This window comes from Miniopterus natalensis, chromosome 6, assembly GCF_054644295.1.
Source record: "Miniopterus natalensis isolate mMinNat1 chromosome 6, mMinNat1.hap1, whole genome shotgun sequence".
Classification (NCBI taxonomy): Eukaryota; Metazoa; Chordata; class Mammalia; order Chiroptera; family Miniopteridae; genus Miniopterus; species Miniopterus natalensis.
In genome coordinates, this window is record NC_142086.1 from 25938837 (window position 1) to 25952641 (window position 13805).

At 36.1% G+C, this 13805-nt stretch overlaps 1 protein-coding gene across 1 annotated transcript in view; it reads left to right on the top strand.

The window, feature by feature from the left end:
* Positions 1–13805, top strand: part of EPHA6 (EPH receptor A6) — a 771763-nt gene that overhangs the window by 324762 nt on the left and 433196 nt on the right. The window contains exon 4 of the mRNA XM_087818112.1: positions 8497–8652. Within this exon, the coding sequence (XP_087674238.1) occupies positions 8497–8652 (156 nt within the window). The remainder of the gene's footprint in view (positions 1–8496; positions 8653–13805) is intronic.

Genomic DNA, 13805 nt, shown 5'->3' on the forward strand with positions numbered 1-13805 from the left:
TGCAAACTTAAAGGCGGGGTTGTCAGTTTAGATTAAAAAAAGACAAGACCTAGGTACATATAGGAAACATATTTTAAATATAAAAAATTAAAGCAGGTAAAAATAAAGGAGCACCAAAAAAACTTTTAGGGTTAACGGCTATGTTCACTATCTTAATTGTGGTAAAGATTTTGCAGTTGTATACATATGTCAAAACTTATCAGTGGAAGTGAATTTGGAAAAATAGGTGTGACCTCCACTGTGAAGGACTTTAATTGCTAAACTGAGTTTGGTCTTTATTCTAGAGACAAGGTATTAGCACATTTTTCTATAAAGGGCCAGATAGCATATATTTAAGGCTTTGCAAGCCAGTAGTCAAAATCAAAGATATCATGTACCTAGACCATGACTGGGGAGTAGATTTGAGCCGAAGCTGGCAGACCTGAGATAATTGCAGTACTACAAGATGTGTGGATTTACATAATAAAGCTGTAGAATTATAGATGGAAACTAAAAAATAGAATCACTGTAGATCTTCTTGATCCATGCATCTGTTGATGGACACTTAGGCTGCTTCCATATCTTGGCTATTGAGAATAAACATGGGAGTGCAAATATCTTGTTGATATCCTGTTTTCATTTCATTTGGCTACATACATAGAAGTGGGATTGCTGGATCATATGCAGTTATATTTTTAATTTTCTGAGGAACCTCTGTATATTTTGTATAGCAGCTGCACCAATTTACATCCCCAACGACTGTGCACGAGGGTTCCTTTTTCCTCCCATCCTCACCAACACTTGCTGTCTCTTGTCTTCTTAATGATCACCATTCAACAGGTGGGAGGTGATGTTATGGTTCCGATTCACGTTTCCCTGATGATTAGGATGGTGAGCATCTTTTCATGTACGTGTTGTTCACCTGTATGTCTTTTTTAGAGAAATTTCTGTTCACTTTCTCTGCCATTTTTAATTAAATTATTTGGGGTTTTGTTGTTGTTATGATTATTAAGTCACATGAGTTCTTTATTCATTTTGGATATTAACTCCTTATCAGATGTACGGTTTGCAAGTATATTCTCCCTTTCCATTGGTTGCCTTTGCTTTTTGGGGGAAGGGGGGTTGTTTCTTTGCTGAGCAGAAGCTTTTTAATTTGATGTAGTCCCACTTGTTTATTTTTACTCTTGTTGCTTGTGCTTTTGTTGTCATATTTTTAAAAAATTATTGCCAAGATGAATGTCAAAGAGCTTTTCCCTTATCTTTTCTTTTAGGAGTTTTACAGGTTTAGGTCTTATGTTTAAGTCTTAAAACTCAGGTGAGCACTCACAGAGAACCTCTACATTTCAAGTTGATTTTTGTGAGTGGAGTAAGGTAGGGGATTCAATTTCATTTTTCTATACAGAGTTATCCAGGTTTCCCAGTACCATTTATTGAAGAGATTATCCTTCCCACCTGGTTATTCTTGGCTCCCTTGTCAAATACTAGTTGAGTATTCATGTAGGAGTTTATTTCTGGGTTCTCCATTCTATTCTAGTAGTCGACATGTCTAACTTTTTTATTTTCTATAACTTTGTGTAGTATAGCTTAAAATCAAGAAATGTGATGCCTCCAGCTTTATTCTTCTTTCTGGTGATTGTTTTGGCTATTTTAAGTCTTGTGTTTCCATACAAATTTTAGGATTTTTCCCCCCCTATTTCTGTAAAAAATGCCATTGGAATTTTGCTAGGGATTGCATTGAATCTATAGATTGCTTTGGGTAATATGAACAGTTTAACAATATTAATTCTTCGAGTCCATGAACACAGGATACCTTTCCATTTGTTTGTTACCTTTTCAATTTTTTCATCAAAATCGTTCAGTTTCCATTGTATTGATCTTTCACTTCCTTGGTTAAATTTATCCCTAATTACTTTCTTGCTTTTGATGCTAGGCATTGGATTGTTTTCTTGTTGTTTTGTTTTATTGATCTTAGAGTGAAAGAGAGGGAGGGAGGGAGGGAGAGAGAGAGAGAGAGAAACATTGATGTGAGAGAGAAACATCGATAGACTGTCTCCCACACGTGCCCCAACCGGGGATTGAACCTGTAACCTGGGTATGTGCCCTGACCGGGAATTGAACCTGCCACCTTCTGGTGTTTGAATCAACACTCCAGCCAACTGAGCCATGCTGGCCAGGGCCGAGATTGTTTTCTTTACATTTTTATGAACAAAATCAATATAAAACTGATAGAAAAATATGTATAATAAAAAATGACAAATATAACATTAATATTGCTAATGAACCGCTCTTATGAATTAATAGAAAAGACAGGCAATCAATAGAAAAAGGTGAAAGGCTGTAAAAGGCAGTTTATACACAACTGTAACCAAATGGCCAATGAAAATATGAAAAAATATGCAACATTAGTAGCAATCAGGCAACTTCAATTAAACTAATAATGGTATTTAATTTCACATATTGTTAAAAGATTAAAGAAGGATTAATATTGATTACAGTGTAGTTGGATGAAAGGTTAGGGTACTCTCTTACATTATTGTGACTTTTTAGAAATGTTTAGGAGTGCAGCATGGAAATATGTGTTAAAACAAATAATAAACATACCCTGAGCCAGAGCTCCTACTCTTGGGAACTGAAATATAAATGTCATTACAAAGATGTTTATTTCAGCATAGTTTAGAAAGTATTTCTCTCAACTGGGAGATTGTTGTTAGAAATACTACACGCATATTACAAAGATATAATTGGTAATTGAGAAAAATAGCCTAAAGTTTATTGATATTATTTGTATTGTAGAATTAACAATAATAAATCCTTCTGAATATATATATATATACACACACACATATATATGCAGCAGTGTGTTGGCAGTTTAGGAAAGTGATATTTGAAGAGGAAAAGAGAAAGGACAGGTGAAAATAAGTCAAATTTTTAAATGGCATTTTAAAATAAATGTTTATACAAACAGGTAATACATGTTATGATCTCATTTATATAAACATAAATGTCTTTAATATATAAATAAAAAGACACTAAAAAAATCATTGTAGAAATGAAGATTTCCCTTGAAGTCCTATATATGTATAGGTTTTTCTAAAAGAAAATGGTATAAACCACCGAATCAGATAATCGTTAGCATTCCAACTGTATTTTTTGCAGTATTGACAAATGTTGGAAAAATATTCTTGTCTTGGGTGGTTTGTTTTTTGGAAATGAAACTTATATACCCTAGAAACAGAGACATAAGGAAGAAGAAGAGAAAGAAGAAGGAATATGCAAGAAAGCAGTTTAAAAGTTCTCAAGGCATAGGTACTGATATCCCATTTTTAATAAAAATGCAAGGAAAACATAAACCCACTAACTGAAAAGGTGTATAGAATAATCATTTCACTCACAGCTCTAGTAACCTCATATTAGATGTTAGTGAATTAATCATTTATTCATACACATTCAATTTTTTCAAGCATTTATAAAAACTAAATACATACTTGAAATATGCTAAGCATTATGGGTATAATATATTGGGGGTTTTGGGTTTTTTTTTAATGTATCTTTATTGATTTCAGAGAGAGGAAGGCAGAGGGGGAGAGAGAGAGAAACATCAATGATGAGAGAGTCATTGATCGGCTGCCTCCTGCACGCCCCCGACTGGGGATGGAGCCCGCAACCTGGGCATGTGCCCTGACCGGGAATCGAACCCCGGTCGCCTGGATCCTAGGTCCACGCTCAACCGCTGAGCCACACCCAGCCGGGCTAATATATTGTTTATATATTAAAATGATAATTTGGAGTTATTGGGTTGAAATATATTATTAATTTTACCTGTTTCTTTTTAGTTTTTAATGTGGCTACTACAGTATCTATATGGCTCATTTTATATTACTGTTGGACAGAGCAGGTTTAGAAGATTACTCTGTCCTCAGAATATACTAAAGTGTGCAAAAATGGGTGCTGAGAGATCAATTTTCAGGCTGTTCTCAAGAACAGTTTGACTATCACTGAGCTGTTCTAAAGTATTTTAAGAGATGTCTTAAGCATTTTAAGAGGATTCTGAAAGGAATTGATAAATTAGCTGAAAACTCTTTAGATAAAAATTATTTAACTTCTTGTTTTAGTTAACCAAAGAAAATAAATAAAAGATAACAATGTTTTGCTCCACAAAATTAAGTTGTAAGCAGCTACCTCATATGCTAAACAGTGTTTATGGATGAGACTTGAATGGCTGATAACAGAAAGAAAACAAAATGTTTATAGCTTTTGTCTATGTGTCTAATAGGTTTTATATCTGTACTTATAATAAACTTTTATTTATTTTTTATTTTTCTAGTTTTATTGAGAAATAATTCACATACATTACTGTATAAGTTTTAAAGTGTATAGCATGATGGCTTTACTTGCATAAATTGTGAAATGGTTACCTCAAGAGGTTTAGTTAACATCCAACATCTCATACAGATACAATTAAAAAAATTCTTTTGTAAGAACTCTCAGGATCTACTCTCTCAACAACTTTCCTTTAGGTCATATTAGCAGTGTTAGCTATTCATCATGCTGTCATCCCTAGTAATTATTTATTTTATAACTGGAAGTTTGTACCTTTTGATCTCCATCTTCCAATATTCCTTCACTCCACCCTTCCTTCTGGTAACCACAAATCTGATCTCTTTTTCCGTGAATTTAGTGTTTATTGTTTGTTTTTTAGATTCTACATATAAGTTAGATCAAACAGTATTTGTCTCCACTGAGTTTTTACTGTAGTCCTATAGCATACATATTCCTAATAAATTTATTTTTTTAAATGGTCTTTTTCAAAAAGTGACTTAAAGGACCTTTATGATATTTAAATTATATTTAAAATAGCACTGGAACACACGGATGCAAGCTCCCCTTTTCAATTTGCATATTCTCTATAAATTGGTATATTATATTTATAAATACTGTAATAAATATGTTATTTAAATTTATAGTTGGCTTCGACATTTTAAATTATTTAGCAAAGTGTTACAAGTGTATACTATAAAATATATTATTTTGAACTACATAATTAAGTAGAAAATAATTTTACTGATAATATGTATATAAACTGGATTTATTGAATAGCTAGTGATACATTGTCTTACAACTACCACATAAGATTACATTAAGAAATTAAATATTTACTAAAGAATATTTTATTTATGAAAATGTTAGTGGGGTAACTGTATTGTATTTATGTACTCCACATTTTGACAGGTTTAGAGAATTTTTTTCTTTTTCTTTTATTTAAAGACATTTTTAAGTCAACCCATAGCTTCGGGTGATTCTAATGTGCAGCCAGAATTAAGATCCAGGGTTGCAGACTGGAGCTCCTCAAATCCAGTGTGCATGCTGCTGGCTGGGAATCCCGCGTGGCTGCGGAGTCTGAGGCCCCGGCCTGCAGGCCCCGAGGCTGCGTGGAGAGCAGGAGGTGCTGCTGCTGCTGGTCCAGGGAGCGGACTTTGAGTGCTGAGGTCTGTCCAAGACAAGAGTCCCTTGAAATACCAAAAGGATTACCAAGCAGATAGAAGCTCTTTGCCCAGTTTCTCTAGTGGAAAGGGCTGCTTATTGTATTTTTATTTTTTAAACCTCTGAGTGCGCAAGAAAAATGACTGCCAGTAGAGCTCTAGGTCCTTCGTGCCTGTTCCAGAGGGAGCAGCCTGGGGTGGGAAGAAAGGATGGGGCTCCCAAACTCTGGAAAAAGCTTCCCTTATTCCCCTTCCCCCTACCCCCACCTTTGCTCTGTTTAATGTTACATATTCGGGGTTATTTTGCTGTTCCTGTTCTGTGCTGTCCCTGCCGCCCCCTCGCCCTTCCCTGCTCCCCCACCCCAACACCACCACCTGCTGACCCGCCCAGCCTGAGCTTGGCTAGGGGCAGCTGGCTCGCACCAGTGACTGCAGCCTGATCTCCTGCCCGGGTGACTGCATCCACAGTGGGGCAGGCCTGGCCAGGCACAAAGATGACCCCTGCACTGCAGGGCTCGCAAGGCCTCAGCCAGAGGGGCAGCCTCCTGCCTAGAGAAATGTTTTGATGATAGTGTTTTTAATGATTAGTTGTAATAGTGTTAATTAACTTATCAAGTTATAGAAGAGACTATGTTATTTATGTACCACTCACAGTTCCATAGATTCTGAATAACCAACCATTTAATAGTAATTTTACTGTATAGAATTGACTATTTCAATTTTCTTGAATTATTAGATCATTTATAAGGAGCATTTTTATAAAAGCAAACATAAACTATCAAAAAGAACACAGTTATAACATGTGTGTGTGTTTGTGTTCATGCCTGGTGCATAGTATACTTCTAGTATCAATAGAATTGCATTCATTTAGATTTGTACAAATATTCATCAACAGATGTACCTAAACAAAGATAGTTATTTATTTGGACTTACTTAGGTTGGAATTAAATTTACTTCAAAACATTCAATGGCCCTGACCAGGTAGTTCAGTTGGCTAGAGCATTGTCCTGATATGCCAAGGTTTCAGGTTTGATCCTGAGTCAGGGCACATACAAAAAGGAATCAGTGAATGCATAAATAAGTGGAGCAACAAATCAGTGTCTCTCTCTTTCTCTCCCCCCTTCCTCTCTCTTTCTAATATCAATCAATAAATAAAAAATTAAAAAACACACACATTAAATGGCAATTATTTTTTCTGTCCTAAATGCATAAGCAGAAGTCTTATGCATAGATTTATTATTGTTAAATTAGGATTTTTTGTATATTTTTAAATAGAGTATTTTGTGAAAATATATTGAATTTTTAAGTAGTTTGTTAAAACATGTGTTAAGATAATATATGTCACTGGAAGATTACTTTAATTTTGTATAATAGTGTTAATTTAGAAAGTGGCCAGCAGTGGTTTTTTTAAGACCAGAAACAACTAAGCTCTGTACCATTCTTGACCTTGGATGCACACCTAGCATAGGATCCTATTTTCTGGGTCTTCCATTCCTGTAAAAATTTACACCGAAAATGACAATATGGATTTAAGCAAAGAGAAAATGAGGTTCCATAAAACTTTTCATCATATAACTTCACTCATTGACATTTTATGTTCATGATTTTTTTGTGAAAATTTAGTCATTTGCATTCCATTTTCATGATTTCTGCCATACATATATAGCACATATACCTTATTTCCTCAATATTTATCTACCCATTTGTTACCTGATTTAAAATTTTAAAGTAAATGTATTTCAGTATAATAAATAGAAAAGTTATGTGAACAAAAAACCATCACTGCCGATTCAACCTGGACAGGATTCCCAGATTTGGGGTTCAGTGAATGGGGAGACTTTAATCAATCAGAACGAATCAGTTGTGAAACAGTGCGGCTGTGAAACGGGTTATCTGTTTAACCGCATGGATGTGGAACAGTTTGGGCGAGGTGGCCCAGGCAAGGAGGCTCCGGGGCCCCAGCGGCCACGTCACAGCTCAGCTCCGGCGGGACAGCTCCGCTCCAGTGCTACGGCTTCTGCCGATGGAAACTGACAGCGCGCTGCGAGAGACCTCACCACACCTGGCCCCTGATTGGCCCATTTCTATGCAAATAAGGACTCCAAGTCCTCACAGCTCACTGGGACCGAACTGCAGCATCCTGATTGGTCAGAATGGAGCCGCCTGATTGGTCGGGGAAGTGCAAATGCGGGGCGGTAGCTGCAGCGCTCTAGTTGGAGGGGGAAAGTCGCAATCTGATTGGTAGGATTCTGATCCCAGGCGCTCTCGGAAACAGCGTCCTCGGCGGGCGGGCGGGAGCGCAGCGCCGCGGGCGTGCGGTTTACTCTGCGGCTCGTCACTGCGCGTGAGAGGCCTCTGAACAGTGGCCCCTGGACTCTGGTTATAGACTTGGGCTTGATTAACCATAAGGCATCCTTCTTGACAGGTATGTTTTCTCGGGGTCCACAATTGTTTGCCCTAATAAATAAAAATGATTAAAAATAAAGCAATGTGGTTATCAAACTGTAGCTGAATCTTGCTTGCTAAGGTCTGTCAGTGTAAGGCCAGCTCTCATTTTGTTAAAAAAAAAAAATTGTTTTAGCCCTTAAGAAAGGCATTAAAGATTCCCAAGCACCACACTGGGACTTTCTCCTTGAGTGCTCCGAAGGACTGAGGAAGAAATGGAACATAAAGACATTTTGAACAGTGTGAGTCAATGTTACTTCACGCCGTCTCTCAGACTACACAAAATGATTGCCTTTTCGGCTGGTTTTGGACATCCCCACACTTCGATAAGCATTGCCATTTTGTGTGTGTGTGTGTGTTTCAGGTATGCTTCTAAAAAGTAGCTACCTTGAGTAAAATGTGAAGTCACTGTTGTATTACTAATTTTGAATAATTTAATTCATGAATATTAACGTATATTGACTTCTCTGTGTACGTGTGACACTGAACTCTGATGTGCAAAGTGTGTTTAAATTAAAATATGTTATACAGGTGCAAATAAAGGCACTCTAGCAATAATAACCCAAAAAAATGTTTTTTTCTATTTTTGCAGCTTGTAGACCAGGATTCTATAAAGCATTTGCTGGGAACACAAAATGCTCTAAATGCCCTCCACATAGTTTAACCTACATGGAAGCAACTTCTGTCTGTCAGTGTGAAAAGGGTTACTTCCGAGCTGAAAAAGACCCACCTTCCATGGCATGTACCAGTAAGTCTATATATTTTGCATTTGGAAATCTTATTTCAGACCCCTTTGGTCTCTTTATTCTAATTTTTCTTTAAATGTAGATATACAAAATCCTGTACCATCAATGTTATTTGTCTTTGATAATAGTCCAGGAAAAGTTTCTCTTTGTTCTCAGCAGTTTTCAACTGTTTGTAAAGTGTGTGTTTACTCCTCAAAATTCACATTGATCTTTGACATGCAAATACTAAACACTGGTTTGAAGACCTGCACATTTTCCCTAACCATAATCTATAGGAAATTAAAGTAGTTTAAGGCTACCTAAGAATCTATAAGCAAAGCTTTTCTCCTTTGCTCGAACCCTTGACCATTTTTTAGGCGCTTAAAGTAAGACTATCAAGTTTACAATGTGAGGAAACCCCTTCCCTATGAAACAATAGCCATTGTGCTATTGTTATATGGAAAAGTTTTGGGTTTTCTCTGACATTTTTCTTTAAAGGAAGATATTTTTGAGTTTGTTTACATTTCATTTCTCTCCAGTTTGGAGGTTGGAACCAATAGAATATTAAATCTAAATGTTAAGGTCACTTTAATGCATGCACAAAGAATTTTAAAGTATTTGTATTCTCTTATTATTAAAGTATTGTGAAATACCTGTACATTTTAAAAATAAAAGTGAATATATTAATGCATTGCTAGGCTATGCAAAAGTAAAATGTCACCTCTTAGATAGTTATAAAAATCTTGTTAAATACATGAATAAGATATTATAGTGAAATTTTGCCCATCTTTTTGATGAATTGGTGCCCAAATATTGCTTATCTTATATAATTCCTTAGAGGCAAAAATAGATTGAGATTATGTAGTGCCCCATATTCCTTGGGGACAGTGGAGATGTCCCATTTTTTTTAAAGGGATGCAGTTTTTGAATTTGTCTGCATTACTACAGACTTTAACATAAAATATTTTTTGAACACACTCAGTAAAAATGCAACACATTCATTAGTAGATGTAATTTTTGCTTTTGGGTTGTAAATGCTGGGACACTATTTTATTCAGAAATTTGTAGCCTGGGAAATTACTACCTAGATATTTTTTTCCCTAAGAAAATATTTTAAGTTTATAAATAGGAAAAGGAAAATTCTGAATATAATTTCTCAGCTGATGTGGAAATAGTTTTGAACAGGAAGAGCTTGAGATTACTACACACAGGTAATCTTTCTTGCACAGTTGCTGTATATCATATTGTGGACAAAACACTCCAGCTTAGGTAGATGGTGGAGTTTCAAATGGCTACGGTACTGCCAGGCAAGTATCCCTCAAATCCCGTATCAGAAACTGAATGGAGCTTCCTAAGAGAATGATAGAGGAGAATCTCTTTCTTTTATTTTCTTAGGTCATAAACAGACAGTTGACAAGTTAAAGGAATACATTGGGTCTTATCACTATAACCCTTTAGTGAGGTAGCAGCATAGGTAGTTGACAAGGCTTATAGTTGTTTGGAAGGAGACACTAGTTAAGGAAATAAATATGGGATACAACAAGTTCTGTGAACTAGTTAGTCACTGTTGAATCAGATATGTCTACTTACCAGGTTAATGTTTTGTGTTTCTTAGATTTTCTTTCTTTTTAAAAAAAATTTATTTTTTTATGCTTGGTATTATAAATTGTGTTTTTAAAATGCTTTCCTGCCTTAGTTATACTAAGTACAATTCAAAAAAAGTTTAATTCTGGTCATTGTTGGACAGTGCCTTAGACAGGGAACAGCATTCTATGTTGCTATCAGGGATTAAGAGAGAGAACCCCCAAAGAAAGCTGAAAGCTTTTGTCAGGTCTCCCAGGCTCCCCTCTCAAGGCTTCTCCCTACTACTTCCTTGAGGACTTCTTTGCCTTGTTTTAGCAAAGACTTAGCACAGTATGTCAGTAATTTATTATCTTTTAGAGTCAAATTATCTGAGCATAAATCTTGGTTTTGGTGCTTACTAGGTATGTAACCTTGGACAAATTATTTAACCTCTGGTAGCCTCTTTGCACCATTTGTGGAGATAATAACAGTACTTATCTCATTCTTTTGTTATGAGGATTAAATAAGTTAATATTTGAAAAGTGCTAAGAACACCTAGCATGTAGCACATACTAGGTGCTACACAAATGTTTAATACAAAGAGCTGTTCTCATACAACTCATTTTGAAATAATTTTTGATAAGTTAGTATTTAAATATTTTATGTTGATACTATTATCCTGGGCTCACAGCTTCCATCACCTGCATTCCTACAAACTGAAAAAATAGTGTACTGAATTTTAAGGCACTTTTACAAAATACATAATGTCCTGTACCTCTTTACCTATCTGATGTAAGTAAAATTTTTGAATTACACTCTAGTTAGATGAGAGATCCTTGCAATTATTACAATATATTCAGGAAAAGCAAGGACCATAACTCCAAAGCATCATAGCTCAATAGTCCATTAGGTTATTGGCAAAGGAAAATGACAAGTCAGGAGGTCATTGAACAATTAGACAATTAGACCCTGGCCCTCCTTAAGAGGTAAGTTTACTAAGGTAAGTTTACCAGGGTAAGTTTACCAAGACATAGAACTTTTATAGCCGTGAATCAAACAAGTAGTCAACCTTTCCTATCTTTCATTAACCACAAATAATAGTCAAATTTTAATAGCTATAAGCTCCCTTAACTTCTAGATCATATATCTATGAATTAGCTATTCTTTAATGACTTTATTCCAATAGTGTATTATCTAAAGGTCAGAATTTGGGTCAGGTGAACAGTCGATCCCATCACTTTCTAGAGTTTTTGTCAGTGTAAGCATTTGAAACTGCTTTCAGAGACTCTTCCAGGGATTTAAAAGGAGGCATTTTGCCCGGCCGGGCATGGCTCAGTGGTTGAGCATCGGCCTAGGATCCAGGAGATAGTGGTTTGATTCCCGGTCAGGGCACACGCCCAGGTTGCGGGCTCGATCCCCAGTCGGGCGCATGCAGGAGGCAGCCAATAAGTGACTCTCTCATCATTGATGTTTTTCTCTCTCTCCCTCTCCTTTCCTCTCTCTGAAATCAGTAAAGATATATTTTTTAAAAAAAGGAGGCATTTTTTCTTAGTATCAGGGGCAGAGAGATTTTGAATATATGACTTTAAAAGAAAATAAAGGAGTAAAATATTGGAAAGGACTAACCAGGACTTTGGCCGATAAATGGCATAGTAAGGAAAGAGTTCGTATATGTATTGTGCATGATTATATAAATGATATGATTTTAAGGACTCCAAGAAGTCATTCCTGCCTCTTAGTGTCATCAATAACCCTTAAATTTCTGGTTCAACAATGCATGTGATTTCACCATTAATAGTTCTAATGAACAAAATAAACAAACAAACAAAATAAAAACAGACTCATAGATACAGAGAACAGACTAACATTTGTCAGAGGGGAATGGGGCTGGGGGGCTGGGTGAAAAAGGTCAAGGGATTAAGCAGTACAAATTGGTACTCTGTAAAGTACATGATTTTCTAACCACTTTGCTATACATTTGTAACTAATACAGAATAATATTGAATGTAAACTGTAATTGAAAAAATAAATAAATATGTGTATAAACATATATATATATAAAAATTTTTATAGAGTTTTATAGCCCTGGCCAGTGTAGCTCAGTTGGTTGGAACGTTGGCCCCTACACCAAGGGATGGCAGGTTTGATTCCTGGTCAAGGCACATATGAGTTCCCTGGTTGAGGCACTGTCAGAACATGTGCGAGAGGCAACAGATGGATGTTTCTCTCTCACATCAATGTTTCTTACTCTCTCGCTTGCTTTTGAAACATATAACATGCATAATTTATTTAAATAGATGTTTTTTGTTAATATTGTATTCTTTTAGAGCAGTTTTAGATTCACAGCAAAATTAGGAGACAGTATAGAGATTTCCCACCTACCTTCCTACCCCAGAGGTGCATAGCCTTCCTCCTTGTCAACATCCTCCATCAGAATGATACATTGGCTACAACTGATGGACCCGCATTACACACCACAATCACTCAAAGTCCATGGTTTACATTAGGGGTCACTCTTGGTTTGTACATTCTATGGATTTAATGTATAACGACATGTATCCCTCATATATTATCATACAGAGTACTTTCACTGCCACAAAATCTGTGCCCCGCCTATTCTTCCTTCCCTCCCACCAACCCTTGGCAACCACTTATCTTTTTACTGTGTCACTTTTGCCTCTCTGAGTACCATATAGTTGGAATAATATAGTATGTAGCCTTTTTAGTAATATTTATTTAAGATTTTTCCATGTTTTTGCTGTGGCTGGATAGGTTATTTGTTTTTTAGTGCTGAATAAGTTTCCATTGTCTGGATGTAGCACAGTTCATATGTCCATTTTCCTACTGAAGGACAGCTTGGCTGCTATCCAGCCTTGGCAGTTATGAATAAGCTGCTAAACATGAATGTGTAGGTTTTTGGGTGGACATAAGCTTTTGACTCTTTTGAGTAAATATCAAGAAGTATGACTGCTGGATCATATGGTAAGAGTATGTTTAGTTTTGTGAGAAACCACTAAATTACTATTTTTCATTCCCACCAACAATGAATGAGAGTTCCTGTGACCCCACATCCTTGCCAGCATTTGGTGTTGTCAGTGTCATGGATTTTGTCTATCTCTAATAGGTGCATAGTGGTATATCGTTGTTTTAATTTGCATTTCCCTGATGATATGCGACGTGGAGTGTCTTTTCATATGCTCATTTTCCATCTATATATCATTTTTGGTGAGGTATCTACATAAAGATTTTTAGGTGTTTCAGATGGCTATAGTAGGGAAAAAAAAAGTCCCATATTCAGAGCTAATCCCTTGAACAGTTGTGTTGTTGTGATGGGGTAATCTGATCCTTGAACCTACTGGCCTGACTATTATTTTTAATTTCCTCTTTTGACATTTTGTTTTCACTAACTTCCTGCTCACAGCCTCTAAGTATACTCAAACTCCTATCATTAAAAAAATGCTCCCAGTCCAGTATTTTTTCTCCTCCACAAAAACACCTTGGAAAAGGAGTCTTCATTGGCTGTGGCTACTTCTTCACGTTTAATTTAGTTTTTATTCTACTGCATTCATATTTTTGCTCTTCACTCTACTGCAATCAGATTTTTCTCCCACTA